This window comes from Crinia signifera, chromosome 19 (assembly GCF_055691185.1).
Source record: "Crinia signifera chromosome 19, ASM5569118v1, whole genome shotgun sequence".
Lineage (NCBI taxonomy): Eukaryota > Metazoa > Chordata > Amphibia > Anura > Myobatrachidae > Crinia > Crinia signifera.
The window spans coordinates 64,377,999-64,399,984 of record NC_139226.1 but is presented as its reverse complement, the minus strand read 5'-3'; the positions used below and the strand labels follow the sequence as shown (position 1 = coordinate 64,399,984).

The 21,986-nt window shown below is 42.1% G+C and overlaps 1 protein-coding gene across 2 annotated transcripts in view; it reads left to right on the top strand.

The window, feature by feature from the left end:
* LOC146042617 (transcriptional enhancer factor TEF-1-like) overlaps positions 1-15,703 on the top strand; it is a 91,951-nt gene extending 76,248 nt beyond the window's left edge. For both annotated transcript variants that reach the window (XM_083162698.1, XM_083162699.1), the window contains exons 5-12: positions 1,540-1,671; positions 2,678-2,736; positions 3,192-3,256; positions 4,151-4,284; positions 5,682-5,855; positions 9,147-9,287; positions 10,268-10,420; positions 11,817-15,703. In XM_083162698.1, coding sequence (XP_083018824.1) covers positions 1,540-1,671; positions 2,678-2,736; positions 3,192-3,256; positions 4,151-4,284; positions 5,682-5,855; positions 9,147-9,287; positions 10,268-10,420; positions 11,817-11,930 — 972 coding nt within the window. In that variant the 3' untranslated portion in view covers positions 11,931-15,703. The remainder of the gene's footprint in view (positions 1-1,539; positions 1,672-2,677; positions 2,737-3,191; positions 3,257-4,150; positions 4,285-5,681; positions 5,856-9,146; positions 9,288-10,267; positions 10,421-11,816) is intronic.
* Positions 15,704-21,986: the final 6,283 nt, after the last annotated feature.

The following is a 21,986-nucleotide window of genomic DNA, read 5'->3' as shown; positions in this document are numbered from 1 at the left end:
CGCGTGCTATATCGCGGATGGCAGCGCTTATGTGCCGCTGTCAGCTTGCAAGTATCGCTGCTGTAATATATGGGGAAGAAGCAGTATCATATAACTTGCGCTGATATGTTTCGTGAGCTGGGTGTGCGTCATGATTGTAAACTCCCCTGAGGTAAACGCTTAAAAATTAGCTGAGAGGGACTTTCATTAGCAAGGGTGAATTATTCCGTATACTTAGACTGGGAACTGTGTCTCCATGTCAAAGTACTTCACTGAAAAGTAGTTTGTTTGGTCAGTGCTTGTGGCTACATCCTGTATAATTTTACAAGCCTGTACTTAACAAAACCAAAAAGGTAACAGTGAGGGGAAGAAATGTTTCATATAATAATTGTTATTTTTTCAATTCTCTGTTTATTTGTATTGTTTTATTAGCTGTTTGCAAAAAGATCATGACTTCCATTGTCTTGTCATAAGGTTAAAAATACTTGGCTAACAAGGTGGTTTGCAGCTGAAAAGAATTGCCAATTTAAACCCTGTGGCTAAACCGCAGAAACTCAACAGTTTTATAAAAACGCTGTTTAAGAAATAAATCACTGGGGCAAAACCTTCTTAAGAGGACAGATGGATATCAGATAGGTGATTTTGAAATTGCTTTTTTCTGCCGCGTAAAACACACCAGTGTAAAAGATTTGTTCTTTTTCAGTGTACAGAATACAATTTGTAACATGTACCATCAATAACTAGTTAATATGCTCTCTACATGACTTAAGGGGGATATGTATCAAACCTAAGGAGAGCGAGGGGAAAAATGACACGTAGCAGTTTGGCTTCTATATCATTTTATAGAATTGACTAGCTGGAGTGTCAAGGTTAGCCATCACTGGACAAGATAAATGTAAAGGGGCCCATACACAGTCCATTAAACGGATCCGTTTGGGTCTTAATTAGCACGCTTCGCATCGGATCGCATGCCTAGTGCATGCGGTGTGCATGCAATGCGATCCGATGCGAAGTTTAGCTAGTACAAAAAGTATGTGCAGCACATACTTTTTGTACCGTACTATGTGATGCGCGGGAGCGCGCATCGCATAGTACAAAACGGACGGTCCGGGAACGGACCGTCTATGGGCACCTTTAGCTTTAGAACAGTGGTTCATAACCTTTTTTCACTCCTGTACCCCTTGATTAGGCCTTATGCGTGTCCTTATATATATTGTATATATTACGTATCCATGTACAGGGAAAGGAACAAACTGGTCACTCTGATCGATCAAGGATTTTTGCTGCCCAAAAAATATTCTGTGTTTCGCCAATCCCGATACAAAGCATTACAGAGTCGGCAGCAGAACAAAATCAATTACAAAATATATTCAATAAATAGCATTCCAGTGGGAATTCTTCTATCATATAATGTTTCAGACTGTTGCTCTTTTTTACCTATGTATGTGATTATTCATCGTATATGGGGCATATGATTATAGGAAATTGAATGTTGCTGTATTTAAATCCTAATTCCAGAGGTTTTATAAATAGTTTGTTGTTCTTGTGCTCATGTTACAGGATCAGGTAGCAAAAGATAAAGCTCTGCAGAGTATGGCAGCTATGTCTTCAGCACAGCTTATATCTGCAACAGCCATTCAGAGTAAGCTGGTACCCAGTATATCACAGTCCCCATTCCCACCCAATGCAGGGGTAAGTGGTCACCAACATTGATCATTTTAGCATTTGCCAAATGTTTTACTTCATACAAGTTTGCGTTAATTATTAGGAAATCAAAATTTAATGAGGAAACAACTCCATTTAAATCACCAGCACATTCACTATCTAATGAAATAATTGCTTATGTACCGTGCTGGCTGATTGAGAGCTTGATGACTTCCATGCGATACAAATGGGTACAATGCATGAAAACTAATGCATAATTTATATGTTTTTGTGATGCGCTTTAATGTTTGCACTTTAACAACACAATTTATGGTATTGGAACTGTGTGGTCATTTTAAAATGCAGTCTTGAGCCCATTATAACAATACATCCTATTTTATCCGTGTATGTAAAGGGTGTCATTGCATTGCTTAATGAGGGTCTATCAATATCCTTTTATCATCCATGTAAATTATTTCTATAGATGCGCCCTCATACACCTAACCTTAATACGCCATGCAGCATGAAATGCCTGGCATGAGTAAACTGCCCGGTCTCTGCTTACACCTAGCATGAGGAGACTGTGGATTAATGACGGATTCATTTTATATACTGTATGACACGTGTATAATGTGCATGGCTGAGTCTGTATACAGAACAGAATTTGTATGGGAATAAAGCTTCAATAAATCACAGCAATCCGCAGTATCCTCGTGCATCTTAGTTGCATTGCATCCTATCTATCTATCTATCTATCTATCTATCTATCTATCTATCTATCTATCTATCTATCTATCTATCTATCTATCTATCTGACTGTTTTTTGTTTTAATTTCTACATTAAGCACATTCATGGGTTTTAGTTAGTTTTTTTGGTCCCATGGTTCCCCTAAAACTGAACTTTTCATTCTTGGAAATGTACGGTATAAGAATATTTATTTTCCTCAGAATGTTGGGTACATTTGTGAACTTTTAAACACAGTAAGTGAATGCATGTATGTGACAAATATGGTCTAGATAGTTGGCTGAATTTCTCTATTTTTCTTTTGTCTAGTCTCCAGACTTTTTCCAGTTCTGGCCTGGAGGAGCTGGCCAGCCCCGACCGACTCAAGAGTAAGTACCCAATAGATCAGCCCTGATGCATCCTTTCAGAATTTAGTATATTTGTATTTATAATGCACCTATTCCATGATAGGTTTGGTTTTCACACACTGACAACTATAACTATTGTTCAAAAATACTGCATATTGTTTATATCGTGCTGATTGTTATATTGGATGTTTTGCGGCATAAGCAACACTTTTCTGTTTCTTGTTAACAATAAATAAGGCCTTTAAATTTGATGAGAGAGAGATACATTTTAGGCCACGTGTACATTAAAAAAAAAAAAAAACATAATTTGGGTTCACACAGCCTCAACATTTATGTATCTCTATGATATTGTGTTCAATCTATCTTTTTCTTTCTTTCACATAAACTGCTTCATGGATAAAGGAGTCAAAGGTGAATGGGTTTCCACCTTGATCATGCACTCATGTTTATTTTATCATTTGTATTATTTTCTTTAGTGTTAAGCCGTTTTCCCAGCCTCCATATCCCCTGCAGCCTGCTCCCCCTCCTCCTGCCGTACCAGGTATAAAGTGTTTTTCATACATTTTCTTTTATTCATTTTATTAGATTTTACTCTGCTTTTTTGTTTGATCCTTTTGTTCTGTGTGTATCTGAGACTGATATTATGCTGTAATTTTATGCTGTATGGGGGCATACACAGCAATACCAATGGGAAAATACTTCATGGGCGAAAGAGACGTACATCTATGATACTATACCAGCAGCCTTTTCAAACGAGTGTCACAACAAAGTAGGAAGGCTGTGGGCCACAAATATGGGTCTGTGGGCCACCTTCAGCCTTACTTAAGGATGCGTTATAAGGGAGGAAGGTCGCCCAGATGCACCCACTCATTCACAACCACACAAACTGCTGGTTCCCAGTAGCATTGCAGGCATGATATAATATGCTGCTATTCTGTTGATGAGTGCATTCAAGTTAAGTGAGGGGGCATACTGGTAGAAATGGTGGCAGGCGGGTTGTCAATGTTAGTGGTGTAGGCCCCCACAAGCTTTCATCTAGCCTAGGGATTATTGATTTAAGAGTAAGGTCTAAAAGCCAATACTTCTGTCTCCTCTTTACCCAATATCATGTAAACAAACTGTTCTAACATTGGAATATCTGGAATAAACCACAAATAATGAGCCGTATTCATTATTTATACACAGTGCTGGGTGTTGGCAATCCTCATATGGATTCCCTGGGGTATTTTTCCCAATACACGGAGAAATGCAGAACCTGCTTCCTCCCCATATAATTACATAGGGAATTACTATAGAGTAATAGTTGGGTAAGTAGTATTAGACCATCTACCAGTATATTTAAATGCCTGTTCATTTTGTACTCTGATCCAGCTTGAAGTGCACAGTGCTAAATATCTATGGGTTTTATTTTACCACTTTTTCTATGTGTTTGTAGGTTATAATGCAAGTCCTGCCAGCCTCTCCCCATTACCAACAGGGCCTGCATGGCAGGGGCGTTCGATTGGAACACCAAAACTGCGTCTTGTTGAGTTCTTGGCCTTTATGGAGCAACAAGGAGAACCTGATGCAGTAAGTATAAGCCAGCCCGAAATTTCTTGGGTGCCTAGAGCCATTTGTATATATTGTGGAGAACTGAGCGTATAATCTTATATATACATATTTCTACCATGTTTCCTCTGATTTGATGATCACATCCTATATTTTGTAGTGGGTAGTAGGTCTTTCGTGTTATTTGTACCAACATCTATAATACTGGATGCTTACATGGTGCCTCTTTTTAAACTAACAAACTATCTAAGTGTTGACTGACGCTGACGTAGCTGCACACACAGGTGTAAGTAGCGAGTTTTTGAAAAACTGCTATTATCGTAAGATATTTGTGGGTCACCACCAGTGGCATCACCTATACTTGTGCCCATGATTTTAACCATTTGTCTTGCATGGAAAATACTTTTTCAGTATTGTGGGTGGGATTCAGTTAGTTGATTTTAGCATGCTAATTGAATCATTTGTGCCATTCAATTAGCTCTGAAAACAACCGACAAGATGCAGTTGACAGATTATTTTTTTCTCTGAGCCTAAAGGCCCCCATACACTAGGGCGACTTGCCCTAAGGACAAGTCAGCCCCGATTTCCCCTGAGCTTCCCGGGCAGCTCCCCGGTGGAGCTTGATAAGTTTTGGCACTTGATGTGCCATTTTTTACATGTGATAAATCGGATGCGATTTATCACATGTAAAAATCTGGGGGGCATCAGGAGCAGGCTGGGAGCGGGTACCTGTCCGGGGAGCGGCAGGAGCAGGGACTGGCCTGGGGAGAGGCACAAGGTGTAGCGGCAGGCAGCGGATGGTTGTGGGTACCTGTCTCCCAGACTCCTGACTCCCAGAGTGGGTAGCTGTCCGGGGAGCGACAGGAGCAGGGACTGGTCCGGGGAGCGGCACAAGGTGTAGCGACAGGCAGGGAGTGGGGACCGCGGCGCAGATGCTGAGCAGAGACCGGGGGCGCGGTGGGAGAATAGAGGGAAATCCTATTCAAAAGACTAGGCAGCCGCTGATTGGCTGAGTTCCCAGGAACTAGGACAAGTCGCCCTAGTGTATGGGGGCCTTTATGTGCAGACCGTCCGACATCTGGATCTGATCCGATGCGCACGGGACCGCGCATCAGATCAGATCAGATGTCATACCCTACGCAATTTGGCCAATTTCACCCGATTTCCCGGCCCAATCCTCCAGAATCGGGTGAAATCGGGGCCAAATCGCGTAGTGTATGGGGGCCTTTAGCAGGCTTGAAAAGAGATCCATGATAGCCTGTTTTTGGGTGCCGCAGCCATTTCAACACAAAGAATCCAGGATACGTTCTTGGACCATGGAGTCGATCCTTATTATGGGGGTTATTTTGGTTCACAAATTCCTTCTTAGACGGAGGTAGATGATTTCTCAATTTTTTTGTTCTGCACTCTCTCAACAGTACAACAAGCACCTGTACGTGCACATCAGCCAGTCTAATCCCTCCTATAGCGATTCCTTGTTGGAGTCTGTGGATGTCCGTCAGATTTATGACAAGTTTCCAGAGAAGAAGGGAGGGCTTAAAGAACTGTATGAGAAGGGGCCACCCAATGCCTTCTTTTTGGTCAAGTTCTGGGTAAGAATTTCCAGCTAACTTGGTTGTAATTACAGTAGCTCTGTTGCTTATTTGCAAAGTCTTTCCATAAAGGCTTTGTTTTTGGGAATTCTGCAATATGTGATTTTACATGCACATAGTTATTTTAGGAGAGATGTATTAATCGGTGAAAAGAATGGATAAGTGAGTTGTCCATAGCAATCGGTTAGCGTTGCAGTAAAGCAGTCTATAAAATTAAACGTAGCGTTGATTGTCTGCCATGGGAAATGTACACTGGCTCACTTCTATACGTTTCATACATCTACTCATTTATTATTTGTGGGTACGTTTGTTATCTTATCAATTTATAAATACCAGTCGTTCTGTTTCTGTATTTTTGTAACTTGGTCTCAGTAGAAAGTTGAATGAATCCTATTTTAAGTACTCATTTCCAGTTTTTAGGCAGATGTGGGTTATGTTGCTATTACTATTCCAGGCAAAGGAGTGGGTATTGTTGCTATTATTGAAGTTTTTTATGACTGGGTCTATGATAGCTGAAACTGTAATTGTATGTTTTTTTGGTACTTGTTTCCTAGCACGGCGCCCACGATATTCAGTCGTATGGCATTGTATTCAATTTAAAATTGCATACCATTGTAAATGGCATACAATGCAATGCGATTTTAAATTGTATAAGCACCCTAATGGGTTTTTTCAATGTTAAATGGTCCCCTATACGATTTTTAATTGTAGAAGCACCTTAATAGGTGCTTACAATGTTAAATGCACCCCCACGCCACCGCCACTATCAACGCCAACCCGAAGCGTGGCGAGCGCAGTGAGCCGGCGAGGGGCGGCGGTATGCGTCCTCCGACCTTTTCATACCCCCACTATCCACGTCGGCGTGGAGTTGATCTTATATAGTGTGAAGAGCGCAGCGAGCCACCGAGCCCGAAGCGTGGCGAGGGGACACGCATTACTTCACATGTATTCCACGTCCCCTCGCCACGCTTCGGTGCTTATACAATTATTTATCTTATAGGGGGCACATTTAACATGAAAAATACCCATTAGGGTGCTTATACAATTTAAAATCGTATACCATTGTGTATGCCATACAATGGCATACAATTTGATGGTATACAATTTAAAATTGTATAACATCGGCTCGCATCGCATCGTGTGCCTTATGGAATGCGATGTGATGAGCGCCGTGGTAGGAAACAAGTACCGGGTTTTTTTTACATCCATATTTGTAACTGAAATAATTTATATGTAGGTGTTCTTTATAACAAAACAAGTTTTCTTTCTTAGTTGATCAAGTTAAGTCATAGGGCTAGATTTACTATGGTTTGGTTATAACCCCGCAGATATTAATGCAAAACCACTGGTGTTTGATTTTAATATTATTGCAATTTTTAAAGATTGGGGTCAAAACTGTTGTCATACAATGACTTTGCAAAGCGGCTACTTAGTAAATTTAGCCCATATGATCAAGTAGAACGGGCTTATATATTGAGTTCAAAAAGGCCCTCCACAGTGGCTGTGCTAATTGAGCCTCCCCACAGAAAATGCGTACCAAGTAATCTACAACATAATTGTTTATAAACACTTTATTTGCATGGAAATAAGAGAACTTGTTACACATATCTACTAGTGTTCATTCTAGCACCTGCTGCTATCTTTGAAACCCCATGCACTTCCTCTTGTCGCTGTCTGCTGTTGTGCTTCTAGCACAGTGTGCTCTGTATATCAGCACTGATATGCAAACGAGACCTGTGCTAGAAACACCACAGCAGACAGCGACACCCCAGGCAGGGAAGAGGAACTGCATGGGTTTTCAAAGATGGCGGGTGCTAGAATGAACGGTACTTATATGTTAGTTGGGCGCCCACTATAGTTACTACGCTCATACCACCAATATCCATGTCGGAATGGAGTTGATTTTATATAGTGTGGTGAGCCACCGAGCCCGAAGCGTGGCGAGCAGACGCGTAAAACTAAGCAAATAGCTTAGTGGGTGCTCAACTAACATATAAGTACCGAATGAACACTATCTTCATTTAGGGCAGTATTCAATGAGGCCAATTTGCCATGTTTCATGGCGAATTTGTGCTTTTTTCACTTTGGAAGGTGATTTTTTTGTGTCAAAGTGAATCACCCTATTCCACGTGCACTTTTTGCCGACGGTGAACAGTGAATGAGGGACAATTCACCGTCTGATACTCTTCGCAACTCGCTGTGGTTTTTCAATGTGATTCGCCATGAGTGTATTCAATGAGAAGATGGCGAATTGCTTTCTAAGTGATTTTCGCTGTGTAGCTAATCGCCATCTTTTCATGGTGAAGTGGAATGTGAACTTTTAAAATAATGTTGTTGTTTTTTTAAATTTGTTGTAAAAAAAAATCAGGAATTTTATTCTGAGAAGGGGCATGCTATTTTTATTCATGTGCTTACAGCACATGAATATATATTTAATTAAAAAAAAAATATATATATATTTTTTACACATAGCAGCCAGCAGGGGGCCGAGAGCCGCTCATTACGTATTCATATATTCACTGCTCCCAATCATTACATATGCACGATCGGGTGCAGTGCCCTGTTGGCTCTCCCGGGGGGGCAGCCTGTGCTGCCTGGGTCCCGGGGAGCCCACCTCCCCCCAACATACATTCTGGAGCAGGCAGGGAGACTTCCATCTCCTTGCCTGCCGCCGTCTTCAGGCTTACGCCGCAGGGGTTCACATTCGCCATCGGGGGCAGCGAGCCCCTGCCTCATTGAATAGTGTGTCAGTGAGGGCTGGCAGCGAGGGCTCCAGCCCTCTAGAACATGGCGAATGTGCAGCGAATCCTAAACAGGATTCGCTGCACAGCGCGATTTGGGTCATTGAATACTGCCCTTAGTGTTGAAGGGTTGTCCTTCTCTAGACTCTCATGGCTGTAGAGGGAATTTTCGAACTCCCTGTATTTTAAGTACAAAGTATTGAGTGAAGCTTTTAGATAATAAAACAAATGTAAATACATGATAAAGTACATTGATGCCAGGATATAACTGAAATAGCTAATGAAGCAATAAAAGTAATATGCGCTAAACCAATTATATGGCGCTAAAACAATTATATTACCAATTATTGTATTATATATGTTGAATTGTATTATTATTTTATATAACCAATTATGTGCTAAACCAATTATATTTTTCTGGTAAAGTCTAATGAAAGCAAACATCTGCTTGAATGCTTTTACTTAAAGATCATTTGTGCACTTACTGTAGCACATTTTTTTTTTAAATAAACCTCATTGTCTTTTCTCTTCTCTTTTCATATACTGACAGGCTGACCTCAATACCAGCATTCAGGATGAACCAGGTGTGTTCTATGGTGTAAGCAGCCAGTACGAGAGCCCTGAGAACATGACCATCACTTGTTCCTCCAAAGTATGTTCCTTCGGAAAACAAGTGGTGGAGAAAGTAGAGGTGAGACACTCTTCTAAGTACACAATGAGTCTCAGCAGCGTGCATATAATATTGTGTTACTGTTTTCTGGGGAGATTACAAATGTGTCCTCCTACATCTAGCCTGCATAAGCCATGCAGCATGAGATGCCTGTCAGGAGTGAGCTGTCAGGTCCCGTACAACCCTGCCTATGTCAGGCACCTTTTTGTACCGGTTATGCCCAGTGTGTATGGACAGCGATGATCACTGTCATCGCTGGGGGAAAGCCACTCAGTGCCTGGCGCTGTAAGCGGACGGCTTTGCATAGCGCATCGCTATGCAAAGTCGACCACAAAGCCGCTCATCTACTGGTAATACTAGCAGATGAGTGGCTTTCCCGGGGATAATGCGGGAGCGCGCATCACTGCTCATCGCCGGGCCATACACACTGGACGGCTTTGAGCTGAAAGCCGCTCAAACTTGGTGTTTTGAGCAACTTTCAGCTCAAAATCACCCAAGGTGTATGGGCCTTTAGTTAGAAATGCAGTGCAGCTAGGAAGACTGTGCTGATCAATTTTTTTATATGAAAGGTGTATATTGTGTGGGACTAAATCAGTATATGGAGCAGAACAGGCAATCTATTGGGAAAAAAGCTGTGGCAGTTATATTGTAGAACTTTGTGTACAGATTCAGAGACTCGTTCACACAGATAAACACATGTCCTATATATCACGCACCATGCTAGAAGATGCTCACAAGATTTATGAGGACACATATGTACAGTATGAAGGGGGGGGAAAAAGAAAACCTTTATTTGAAGTGTGTGTGTGTTTATATATAATAGCTCCTATACTGGTCAGTCTAGTCCTTGGTATATGGTGAACATAGACATTTCTGCTGACCCTATTGCATTTTGCGCTGTTTATGTTCTTCATCTCTTTGAGAATCTAGTCTAGAGGTCTGAAAATTTGACTGTAGCTCACTGGCTAATTTGTTGTGTATGTGTCCTGTTTGGTCCACAGACAGAATATGCCCGGTTTGAAAATGGTCGTTTTCTGTATCGTATCCACCGCTCACCCATGTGTGAATATCTCATCAACTTCATCCACAAATTAAAGCAGCTTCCCGAAAAATACATGATGAACAGTGTGTTAGAGAATTTCACTATACTACAGGTAAAAATTACTAATCACAAATGGAGACGTTTTACCACTATATTCCATTTAAATGTACAATATGTTCTGAACAAAAGATGGTAAATGTAAAATTTGGGAGGGGCATTGTACAGTAGGCTTCCATATTTCTGAGATGTTCTGTTGGACTTCCCCTTGGATTTCCAACCTTGGATTCCTATAAAGGCCCATACACACTGGGCAACTTTGAACTGAAAGCTAAGTTTACTTGTTTGAGCTGCTTTCAGCTTGAAAGCCACCCAGTGTGTTTTGGGGCAGCAATGAGCGCTGATGTGTTCTTCCCCCTGGTATCACCAGCAGATGAGCAGTGGAGTTTATAGCTTTCCATAATGTCCTGCTATGGAAAAATGTGGGAAAATCGCTAAAACTGAAGAAAAATGCTCAGTGTGTATGTACTGAGTGTTTTTCAGCCCATTGAGTTTCCCCATCAGCTTACACACTGGGAAAAATCGCCCAATGTGTATGGACCTTAACAGTCCAGCCTTCAGCACAGGTGACTTAATTAGTACCTCAGTTATTTGGATTTAATCATCTGTGCTGAAGGCTGGACGGCTCACTAAAACCTAGATTGTTAGTGTGCCTTGAAGACACAGGTTGGGAAAACCTGCCTTACAGTATAGACCATATTACTGGTTGACCACCTTTTGCTTTTGAAGGTGTATTATGGGCTCACAGAGCAAAATGCTCCATAAATGAAGAATTAAATCAATTAGCAACATAAACCACATACTCAACAGCAGTGAACGTCTTATACTGTTCACTTTGAGAAAACCTGTCAATATTCTAATAATGCCATGATCATAAAGAAAATGCTAAAGGAAATTGTATGTGCTCTCATTGTAATCAAGTTGTCATACACAAATGTTACAGCGTTGCAGTTGTGCAATACATGTGACCAGGCAGTGGATAGGGGTATTAATATGTCAATGACAACTAAACAGATGTGATGTCTATTAAAGTTTTAGACGGGTATTCAATGTGGGATTCCGACTGTTGGAACATCCGGACAGTCAGAATCCTGGGCCGTATTCGATCCGTGCGCCTGCAACTCAACAGGTGGAATTCAATGTTCTGTCTGTCGAGCAGGGAAAAGTGGATGTGTCAGCGAAAACAGCCGTGGATTGTCGAGATACGGCCGTGAACAAGAAAATCCGACAAAACAGATCCGACTTGTTTTAAAGTCGGATTTGTTGTGTTGGAGTCCCCCTTCAAGGCTGTCGGAAACGGCAGCAGTGAATAGGCGGTGGGTGCTATTTCCCCTGTCAGAAATAAGGGGGTATTCAGTGTTAGCACTATCTATTAATTCAGCCTCATTACTTGAGGTTATGTCTCTTACAAAATAATTAATTTTTGCTTGTTTTATCTAATTTTTCTCCAGGTGGTTACAAATCGAGACACCCAAGAACTGCTTCTCTGCATAGCTTACGTATTTGAAGTGTCCACCAGTGAGCATGGCGCTCAGCATCACATCTATAGGCTGGTGAAAGACTAAGCTGTAAGGAACCCTTCCCCATGACTCAGCCTTGTAGGACTTGGCTGTTTTTGGCAAACTTGGAGGCATCTCCTGTTTTCCTCGAACCTCTTCCTGGTAGAGGATACCTAGAACGTGGGGATGGGACCCTTTAAAAGGATGCATGGACATGAGGGGGAAGGGCCACAAAACCACAAAGACCTCACCCTAACAGAAACTTCTGTGTTATGTTTTGAGCCAAAAGGAATATATATAAATATCTATATATAAATATAAATATATGTTTGTGTGTGAAACAGTTTCCATACTGGGAAACCATGCAGAAGCCGCAGCTGTCATAAGGTGTTTAATTTTTTTTTAATGTTTTTTTTTTTTAACATTATCTGTATGTTGCTGCCAAGTGCATCAGTTCACGGTACGGCACCAATTTAAGAATAAGGAGAGGAAAACAGAGTGTGATAGGAGACTATCGACATTCGTCTTCTCACTTAATGTTTCTTTTTTACTGTTTTTTTTTTTTTTTAATCTAGCTTCTTGGACCCCACTGAAATGTAACTTTTGCACTTTCTGTGGTCGAAACATTGTATCTATAGTCACCATAATAATTTTTTTATTTTTGCCCACTAAAGTTTTTTTTTTATTTTTTTTTATAAATAATAGGCTTACACAGTATTTTAACCTGGTTCACTTTTCAATCTCATGATGTGTGGCCAGTTCTTTCTAAGATTAAGATATATTTAACATAGGGAGTCACAGAAAGTAAATTGTACTGTTGGAGATGTACAGTAATGCTCCTTTGGTCCTATATACAGTATGTGAGAATGTTAAACCATCATGGTGTATGGAATCTTGTGAATATATTTGGAAGTCAGAAAGTGTTCTATAATGTGACTTAAGCAGTTCTTCTTGCCAAGAAAATGCATACTTTCGGACAACACCTGACTATGCATTATCATCGGGTCCCAGTCAAGTCTTATTGAGCAAGAATGAAACATTGATAGACGTTCAGCTTTTATTTCCAAGTGCTTGATTTATACTCAGACTGGGGCTTCCCATGAGTGTCATTCTGGCACTTTTAGCAAGATACCATAAAGAAAATCAATGAGAGACTTGCCATGATGATGAATGTTAAAGACTTTTGGTATTGAACAGTTGGACTACTGTAAAGTATGACTACAAGAAAGAGATGTATAGTGACTCTCACCATCGTCTCATACATTGAGTGCCTAAAATGAAAGTGGAAAAAAAGTATATTTTATATTGAAAAGCCAACACTTTTTCCTGAGTGGTTTTGATATTGTGCCATGAAAATAATAATGAAATATGTACTTAACTGCCAGCCGCATCCTGAAAGTCCCCCGGAAGCACTCCCGAAGATGGCCACAATATGCGGTGGATCAGTTCTTCTAAAAGCGGAGATCTGTCATTTCTAACTTGATATGTTGGGTGTTACTGGGAAGTGATGAGAGCAATATTTGTATTTATTTTGCTTGCCGATCGTACAATGGAGGTGATGTGCTGTAGAGAGTTTGACATATCTTCTCCAGAACGAAAGCAATGAAGGCTGTTTATTAGTACTACAAGTAATGAGACCTCAAGATGCTCCACAAGACCTCATACGATGTGCTTATATATGCCACTACTGTCAAATGCATGAACTTTAATAAATGTACTTGATGCTTAGGAGGTAAGCTAGACATGTACAGCTTTAGGTCACCTGTTAAATGTTTTAGCATTCTGCCCCAACAGCAAAATAAGAGCCCCCAAACCAAAGATATATCTACTATGCGAACCTACTGATCTCTTTGCTCCTGTCTTTTTTGTGGACACTAAAAAATATATTTTTATGTGAAGATTAAATGAACACAGACCTCTAAGCACATCCATTTACTTTGGTTACTTGTTGACGTGCACGTCTGTCACCATTGTCTACAACTCTAACTCCAGATGAAGGCTATTGTTTTGTCCCCTGCCAGTCATTCTTGCTGTAATTGTGGATTTTCCTCAGGGGTCATCTATTTATGGGTTTAAATAAAATGGGAAGTTTACAGAAAGAAACATAATTGGCTAAAAGCGGTTTATGATGAATTTGGAAGCTCATGTGGGAACAGATATTTCATAGCTCTATGAGATACACCAGAAGTACAACACTGAGCCCCTTTCGTTGTTCAAAATAATTATATCAAGCCCCGGTTTTAGCTATTACAAACTGGCTCTACGGTGTCATGTACCATTTGGCGGTAATCCCGTTATCTGTACAGACGGTTAGCAATTTGCTAAATCAACCAAGTTGATGTTCTCTTTAATCCCCCTTTATGGTTAATGTGATAAGTAAATCTATAAATGTGATGGGTGTGACTTAATCTGCTTACACACAGGGAGTACTGCTGAGCGTTCTGAGCGATGCTAGATCGCTCAGAACGCTCCGCAAGATCGCTCAGAATGCTCCGCAAGATCGCTCAGCACACAGCGATGTGTCATTGTTGTGTGCTGAGTGATTCTCAGGACCAGTGTTCTCTAGGTAGAACACCCTGAATAGCTATTAACTAGATTTATCCAGCATGCTGGATATTAATTGCCGGGTGACAGCGACGTGCAGGGCCGTGCATCCCAGCAGGGTTCTGCCAATGTGTAGGCCCCTTTAGTTGAACAGAAGCGACCTCAGCAAGTAAGTCTGAATTTAAAGAGGCAGGAATTAAACAGAACAAATTAGCTTGGTATTTCCTTTTAAATTCTTGCCATTTGAAATCCATAGCACCAAGATCACATCTGTTCACAGAAATCGCTCCATTACATCTACCCCATTGTTTTCAAAAATGCATATATAAAATGTCTGTGCCATGTGTAAATTTAAGATATTTGAATATAATTGCACTATATCCGCTAACTGTGCAGCATTGGCGTTCGGTAGTCTTGGAGAACTTCACGTTGTGCCATTCCATAGCTTGTCATAGAGCTTTACCATCTGTGCCAACAAGAAGTCTTGTATACCAGGAAATTAGTCTTTCTCCAATGGAGCAAAACCTACCTCAAGTATCTTTAATTTTTACAGGTTCTGGAATACTATACATGCATATTTGTAGCTCTTACACCAGTATGAAAAGATTGTTTTTGGTTCCCCGTTCATGTGGCATGCTCTCTGCCATTAAAGGTTGCTGGCTTATAATGCTCTAGTGCACAGGTTTTCAAAGTTGATCCTCAGGACACCACACAGTGCATGTTTTGCAGGTCTCATCACAGAATCAAGTGAAATAATTAGCTCCACCCATGGATCTACTGAAACGTATGAGTCAGTAATGAGTGTACCTGTCTGGTGACCTGGAAAATATGAACTGCGTGGAGTCCTGAGGGCCAAGTTTGAGAACCAATGCTCTAGTGATGCTTTGACCACCAATTCTAGCAATGAGCAGGCCTTCATAGTATGAAGTATTACAGTACTTATAAATTGAGGGAACAGTCAACGAATCACTGCTTATTTTGTTATAATGGAACTGAATACATTTAGCAGATTCTCTACCAGGTATGAATGAATCAGTCATTTGAGGGGTTAGTGAAGTTAGTTAATGGTAACCAAATATGTTTTGTGAATACAACTTGCCATATGTTTGCCCTCTTTCCTCTGTCACTCAACATATAAAACAAACCTTTTCATAGTTTTTGTTTGTCTGATTTTTTTTTCTTTTGAGGAAACCCATTGTACACAGGACAAAAGAAAAATGGTGGAATTTAATGTATACCCATGTTTGTATTGTGAACAAAACTTTCTTAGTATATAAAATTATTTTACAAGAAAACTGAGGTTTTTTTTTTCACTTTATTTATAAAAATCACTTTAATGTTCAAATCATGCAAGTATCCTAATATAAATACACATTTTTTTCAATTTATTGAGTTTCATTTGTGTAATTTATCTTGCAAATGAGCATTAATTAGGCTGTTTATAACAGATCAATTATGCCTTGCCTTAAGTTTTAATTAAACAAAAATGAAAATAAATGTAGTTAATAGGGTTATTGTACAACATAACTACTTCTGTTCTCCCCCTCCCTTATTGTAGGCTCCTAAAATAAGGGGGTCATTCACGTTGGCTCCTAAAGAGCCAAAATTACAGCAGGGTCCAATGTTACGGGTCTGCGCGTGCATATCAGTTAAAATACGTGCGGACAGGGGTGTGCAGGGGGCTGGAACATGGAGATGCCCAGTGTTTCCTGGGCATTCCCACAAAAACGGTGAGTGTGCCCAGGAAAATGCTGGGCATCACACATGTGAACGCAGGCATAACAAAGCCTGCTTATTGCGAGCGCTTAGATGCAAACTGGGCGGGCGGCTGACGTCCTGCGACCTCAGCTACTCGCCCCGTCTGCGTTCAGGTGCTCGCAGATAAAAGTCAGTTTAGGCTGACTTGTATGTGTAAATGGGGTGGCACAATCATTCAATGGTTGCTGACCATCCAATGATTTTTCACCTGTACACATGCATGGGAATGGATCTGTGAGGGTAAACATCCATTCACATTCAAATGTCTCTGCTTGCACAGGTGAAGGGGGCGTGAGGTTGCACAGCAGGCAGCATCTGACTGATCGGTAAGCTGCTGATGTATGCAGCATACCGAGCCAACGTGAATCACCCCATAAGTGTGTAGCATAGGTGGACAAAGACACCATATAAGTATACTCGCTGTGGTCACTATCTTTAGGTCACGGTGCTTGGCTGCGCTTGGTACACTATATTATATTCTCCCTTTGTGCCCATTTGAACAGGCATTGAGGTATGAAGTCGGTTTAAAAACAAAATCATGAACCATTTACACCAACCTCTTTTATGTCGACCTTTTGCTTGTGTTGAAATTGTGACCATATCGACCTAATGCATGTCGGCATTTTTCATGAGTCGTCCTTTTGACTGTCGATCTTTTTACTGTCGAATAATACCAAAGGGCATGGGTAAGGGGCTAGTGGCATTGCTCCATTAACCCCTCCCACCCCTTCTGTTTCCATCTTTTTGGGGTCGTGGTGGTTAAACTTTCTTTGTGGTTCAGGGGTGTTCCTGTACATTGTTGAAGGGCTCCCCTGATATCAGCTTCTGGTGTAAGGCAGGGAACTGTTTTTGGGGTGAACTCTTTGGCATCCTATTAACAGTGGCATAACAATAGCATTGCAGCCCAAGCACGGGATGCGGTCACTAGGTCGACAAGCATAAGGTTGACACCACTAGGTCGACATGCAGGAAGTTCGACATGAAGGAAGGTTGCCATGACTGACTGTCGACAGGGTCATTAGGTCAACACAAGCATTAGGTCGACATGGGCTTTTTCAATGTTTTTGAGCCGACGTGTGCCGACAGGCGGTATTTCATGCCCTACCATCTATTAGGGCAGGCATGTCCAAACTATGGCCCTCCAGCTGTTGTGAAACTACGCGTCCCATCATGCCTTGCCACAGTTTTGCTATTAGGGTATGCTTAAACTATGGCAAGGCATGCTGGGATGTGTAGTTTTACTGGAGGGCCACAGTTTGGACATGCCTGCATTAGGGCATGGTGGGAGAATAAAATAGTGTGCCCGAAGCATGGCAAGAGATGCGAGGGGACGTAGTGCTACGTTTCAGTGTCCATATCGACTGTGTTGACATTAAGGTCAAATTTTTTTTTTAAAACCCAATGTCAACCTTTTGACCGCTGACCTTCCCCATGTCGACATAATGCTTGTGTTGACCTAACCCATGTCGACCTTCCTGTATGTCGACCTAGTGGTGTCAACCTAATGCTTGCCAACCTACTTGCTGTCAATCTAATGATCCATACCCCCAAGGGGGGGGCACCAGATTATTATTTTGTTTTGGCAAAGAGGTGCAAAATGTCTAGTTTTGCCACTGCTTATTGCTCATAATCAACCCCCCATCATAAGGAATTCTCCCGCATCCCCTATGGAATCAGAGGAAGAGATTTATTGGTAAGTGCCAAAATCGTGTTTTCTGTTACAGGGCATTAAAATGTCTAGTTACGGCACTGGTCTATCCTGTGGCCCTTAACATTGAATGTTTGTAAACTATGTCTTCACTGTCACTGTTGTTATTTCCACTTATTTTTGTTGGAATTCTTGAGACCCTCACAACTCACAATCTATTCAGCTCATATAAGTTTCACAGATTTATACTATATTGCTCTGTTGGAAATTTTCTAAACTGTAGGATTACAATTAATTGCTAAAACATGCTATATCATTTGTGGTATAACAGAGCCACCTAGTGGTTTATTTTATTATTCCAATTCACACACACTGTTTTGTTATACTTTTATTCAGTGGTTCCCAAACTGTGTGCTGTGGGACCCTGGGGTGCCTTGGGACCCTTGCGGGGTTGCCTCGGGTTGGTGGTCAAGGAGCAATTAAAATTAATTATGCTCCATATAATAAGCAAACCATTGCTTGTGGGTGGCAGTCAAATAACATGTGAATAAACAGAAGCTAATCTTGTCCCTCACTACATAAATAAACCTAAAGATGACATTGAAACATAATCTAGTTAATTCATATTTTGTTTCTTAATTTCCTAATGAAAAACTTTTGGCAACTCAACATCAAAGATGACTCCAGAAGAAAACCACTGGTTGCACCCCCCTTAAGAATATTACCCTGTGGAATCATGAGGTAGTGCTATAGAAATTTTCTTAAAGCTGTGTACACACGGCAGCGATATGGGCTAAAATCACCGGAAATATGGTCGCTGGCGACCATATTGCCAGTGATGGGAGTGTGCCCCGGCGATAAATTGCCGGGTGCGCGCTCCCATTTTCATCCCCATTCTAATCGCTGATTACCTCTGCGGCTCCCCCGGCAGAGGTTCCTTTTCATCAGCGACCATCTCTGGTCGCTGATGAAAAGGAGACACTGAGCAATACATTGCTAGCAATATATTGCTGAGCAATATATCTCCCCTGTGTGTACACAGCTTAAGAGTCAGCGAGAGATGGCTTCAGGAAAATCAAATTCCTCAATAGACACCATGGTAAATGTAACTCGCAGGAACAACAGGCCCATAAACAATTAAAAAGAACAATGACATTCTCATCAAAATGGTGGACAAATGAGGGGCTGTAGTGGGCCAGGATAAATCTAAATACCTCAGAGAAGAGTACAAATTTATAGGTGACATGACAGTTAGGGGCTGATTGGCTGGTACATTATATCTGCCCAGTTTATCTCCACCCAAAAGATATTAATATATCGAGAAAGACTCTTAGTAGAGTGGCGTAACTACAGAGGGTGCAGGGAATACAGCTGCTATGGGGCCCACAGAGTTCTAGTTATGCCCCTGCCTTAGTATGAGTGTGCCAAACAGCTGTCTACAGGTTATGGGTATTCAAGCGCGATAGAAGAATAGTAAATACAGGAAGAAAAAAGACTAAAAATACATCAAGCTCGCTGCAGTAAAATATACTATTACAATTTAATATAATATAAAACAATAAAAAAACAATTAAGACTGTGGTGTGCACCTAATTGTTAATGGAATAGTCACCCACTATATATCCACCAGTATTTACCATTGCGAGGAAACCTTCCCAGTACTGGCGGATTTAGTGGGTGACTATTTCTTTCAATATTTGTGCATTTATCTTTCTACCACACCACAGTCTTATAATTGTTTTTATGTTGTATTAAATTGTAATGATATTGCTGCCACACGCTTGATTTTTTTTTAGCGCAGTCTTCTCTTTCTGTATTTACTATCTCCCCCAAAGCTTAGTAAATAGACCCCTAAAATGTCGCAATGGGTGTTTCATGATTACAATGAGATTAATAATTTATAAACTCGATTATTTTTACCTAGAGATGAGCGGGTCCGGATATCCGGGATCCGACAGATCCGAATATCGGGATCCGAGTCTGGATCCGAACCGGCTCGGGAGTTCCCGCCTAAATTCCGGACCGAAAACAAGGCAAAACGTCATCATCGCGCTGTCGGATTCTCGCGGGATCTGGATTCTATATAAGACACACGCGCGCCCCGCCATCTTTACTCCAGCATAGGAGAGGGAAGAGGGTGGTTGTGGTCTGTGCTGTGTGCTGTGCTATAATAATATATTATTTTGCTGCTGCTCCCTAGATTAGGGTCTGCAGGGGCTGCTGTGCACAAGTCCAGTGTACAGGGGCTGCAGTGGCCAGTGTACAAGGGGCTGTGTACAGTGTGACAGGGCTTGTGTACAGTGTGACAGGGTCTGTGTCCAGTGTACAGGGTTTGTGTCCAGTATACAGGGGCCGTGTCCAGTATACAGGGGCCGTGTCCAGTGTCCAGGGGCAGTGTCCAGTGTGACAGGGGCTGTGTCCAGTGTACATGGGCTGTGTACAGGGGTTGTGCCCAGTGTACAGGGGCTGTGTACAGGGGTTGTGTCCAGTGTATAGGAGCTGTGTCCAAGGGGAAGTTTCCAGTGTGACGGCTGTGTCCAGTGTACAGGAGCTGTGTACCGGGGTAACGGGCTGTGTCTATTGTCCAGGGGCTGTGTCTAGGGTGACGGGCTGTGTCCGGTGTCCAGGGGCAAGGTCCAGGGGCAGTGTCCAGTGTGACGGCTGTGTCCAGTGTACAGGAGCTATGTCCAGGGGGGGTGTCCAGAGGCTGTGTCCAAAATTTTTTTACACAACATATTGTATTTTAATTTATATAACAAATGTGAGTGACACTGGCATTTTTAGTGAAAATTTTGAACATCTCTCACAGAGATGTTGGCATTCAAAGGGTTAATACTGGCCACACTTCTCTCACATACTTATAATGGGAAATCTGATCTGGCTGAAGTTACATAAAAAAAAAAAAATCCACAGTGAGCCCTGTGATAACTTCAGATTCAGCTGGCATAATCACCGGGCTTACTGATATGCCTGCCCTGCACAGCTTTTTCTGCCCCATGTCAGTGCAAGCAGTGCAGGACAGCATAATCAGCTCTGTGTGTGCGATGGATATACACAGGGCAGCCATCAAGAGGGTGCTGTGTGCACAGCTGTCCCAGGCCTGACCACTCTGACAGAAAGGGAAGGGCCTTGGCCACTGATTCCAACCACTGCACCCCCCGACTGCCTCCACTGAGCTGCCCCTGCTGAAGCCCACCTCTCCCGGAGTGCAGGCTTCTCCTTCACCTCCAGATGCTGTCAGCCATTTAAAATGTGGCACAGTCTGGTGAGCCAATTCTAGCTCGCATACCAGCAGCCTCTCTTATTGACTGCCAAGCCAAAAGCCCAGATTGTCATCATATTTTAAAGGGCCGCCAGCGTCCAGAGGTGAAGGAGAAGACTGTGCTCCGGGAGCAGTGGGATTCAGATGCGGCAGTGCAGTGGAAAGGAGGGTGTTGGAACCTTCACTTCACTCTGACCCCTCCCCCACCCAAATCACCATCAGAGCAAGGTGGCAAGTCAGGGGGCAGACTAAAAATCAGTCCCACAATTTCTAGTGACAGCCCTGATTACACAAGCTGATCACAGTGTGAAAAAAAATCATCATACTCGTCGACCCAGTTCCAGATTGGTGATTAGAGCTTCTGGAGGGCTGCTTGTCATTGGGGCTCACTACTGTGACCTTTAGTGAGCATAGTTGGCGGTGGCGCATGTGCAGCCATTACTCTTGGTATTTTTTTTTTTGGGGGGGGGGGATACCCCCATATTGCTACAGAGAGTTGCATAGCAGGCCGAGAGTTGGGCTGATATTATCACAGCACATCCGCATCTGAGGATGCAAATGGTGATAAATCAACCACAGAGAGTTGCAGAGCAGGCCGAGCATTGGGCTGATATTCAGTGACTTGCGGTGAGGTTAGTGTCAGGTGAGGCAGGCGGCGCAGGGAGAGTGAGAGCGGGTGACACGGGGACAGTGACAGCAAGCAACCCAGGGAGAGTTACAGTGGGCATCACGGGTAGAGAAACATCGGGGGACGCGGGGACAGTGGCAGCAGGGGACAGAGGGGACACAGGGCTGAAGCACTACTTACATTTGAAGCCTCCCAGGGATACGGTAACAGGAAGAGGGAGGAGAATTTTGCACCTCCTCACCTGCCCAAAAATTAAATAAAATATATTATGATTTGTATGTG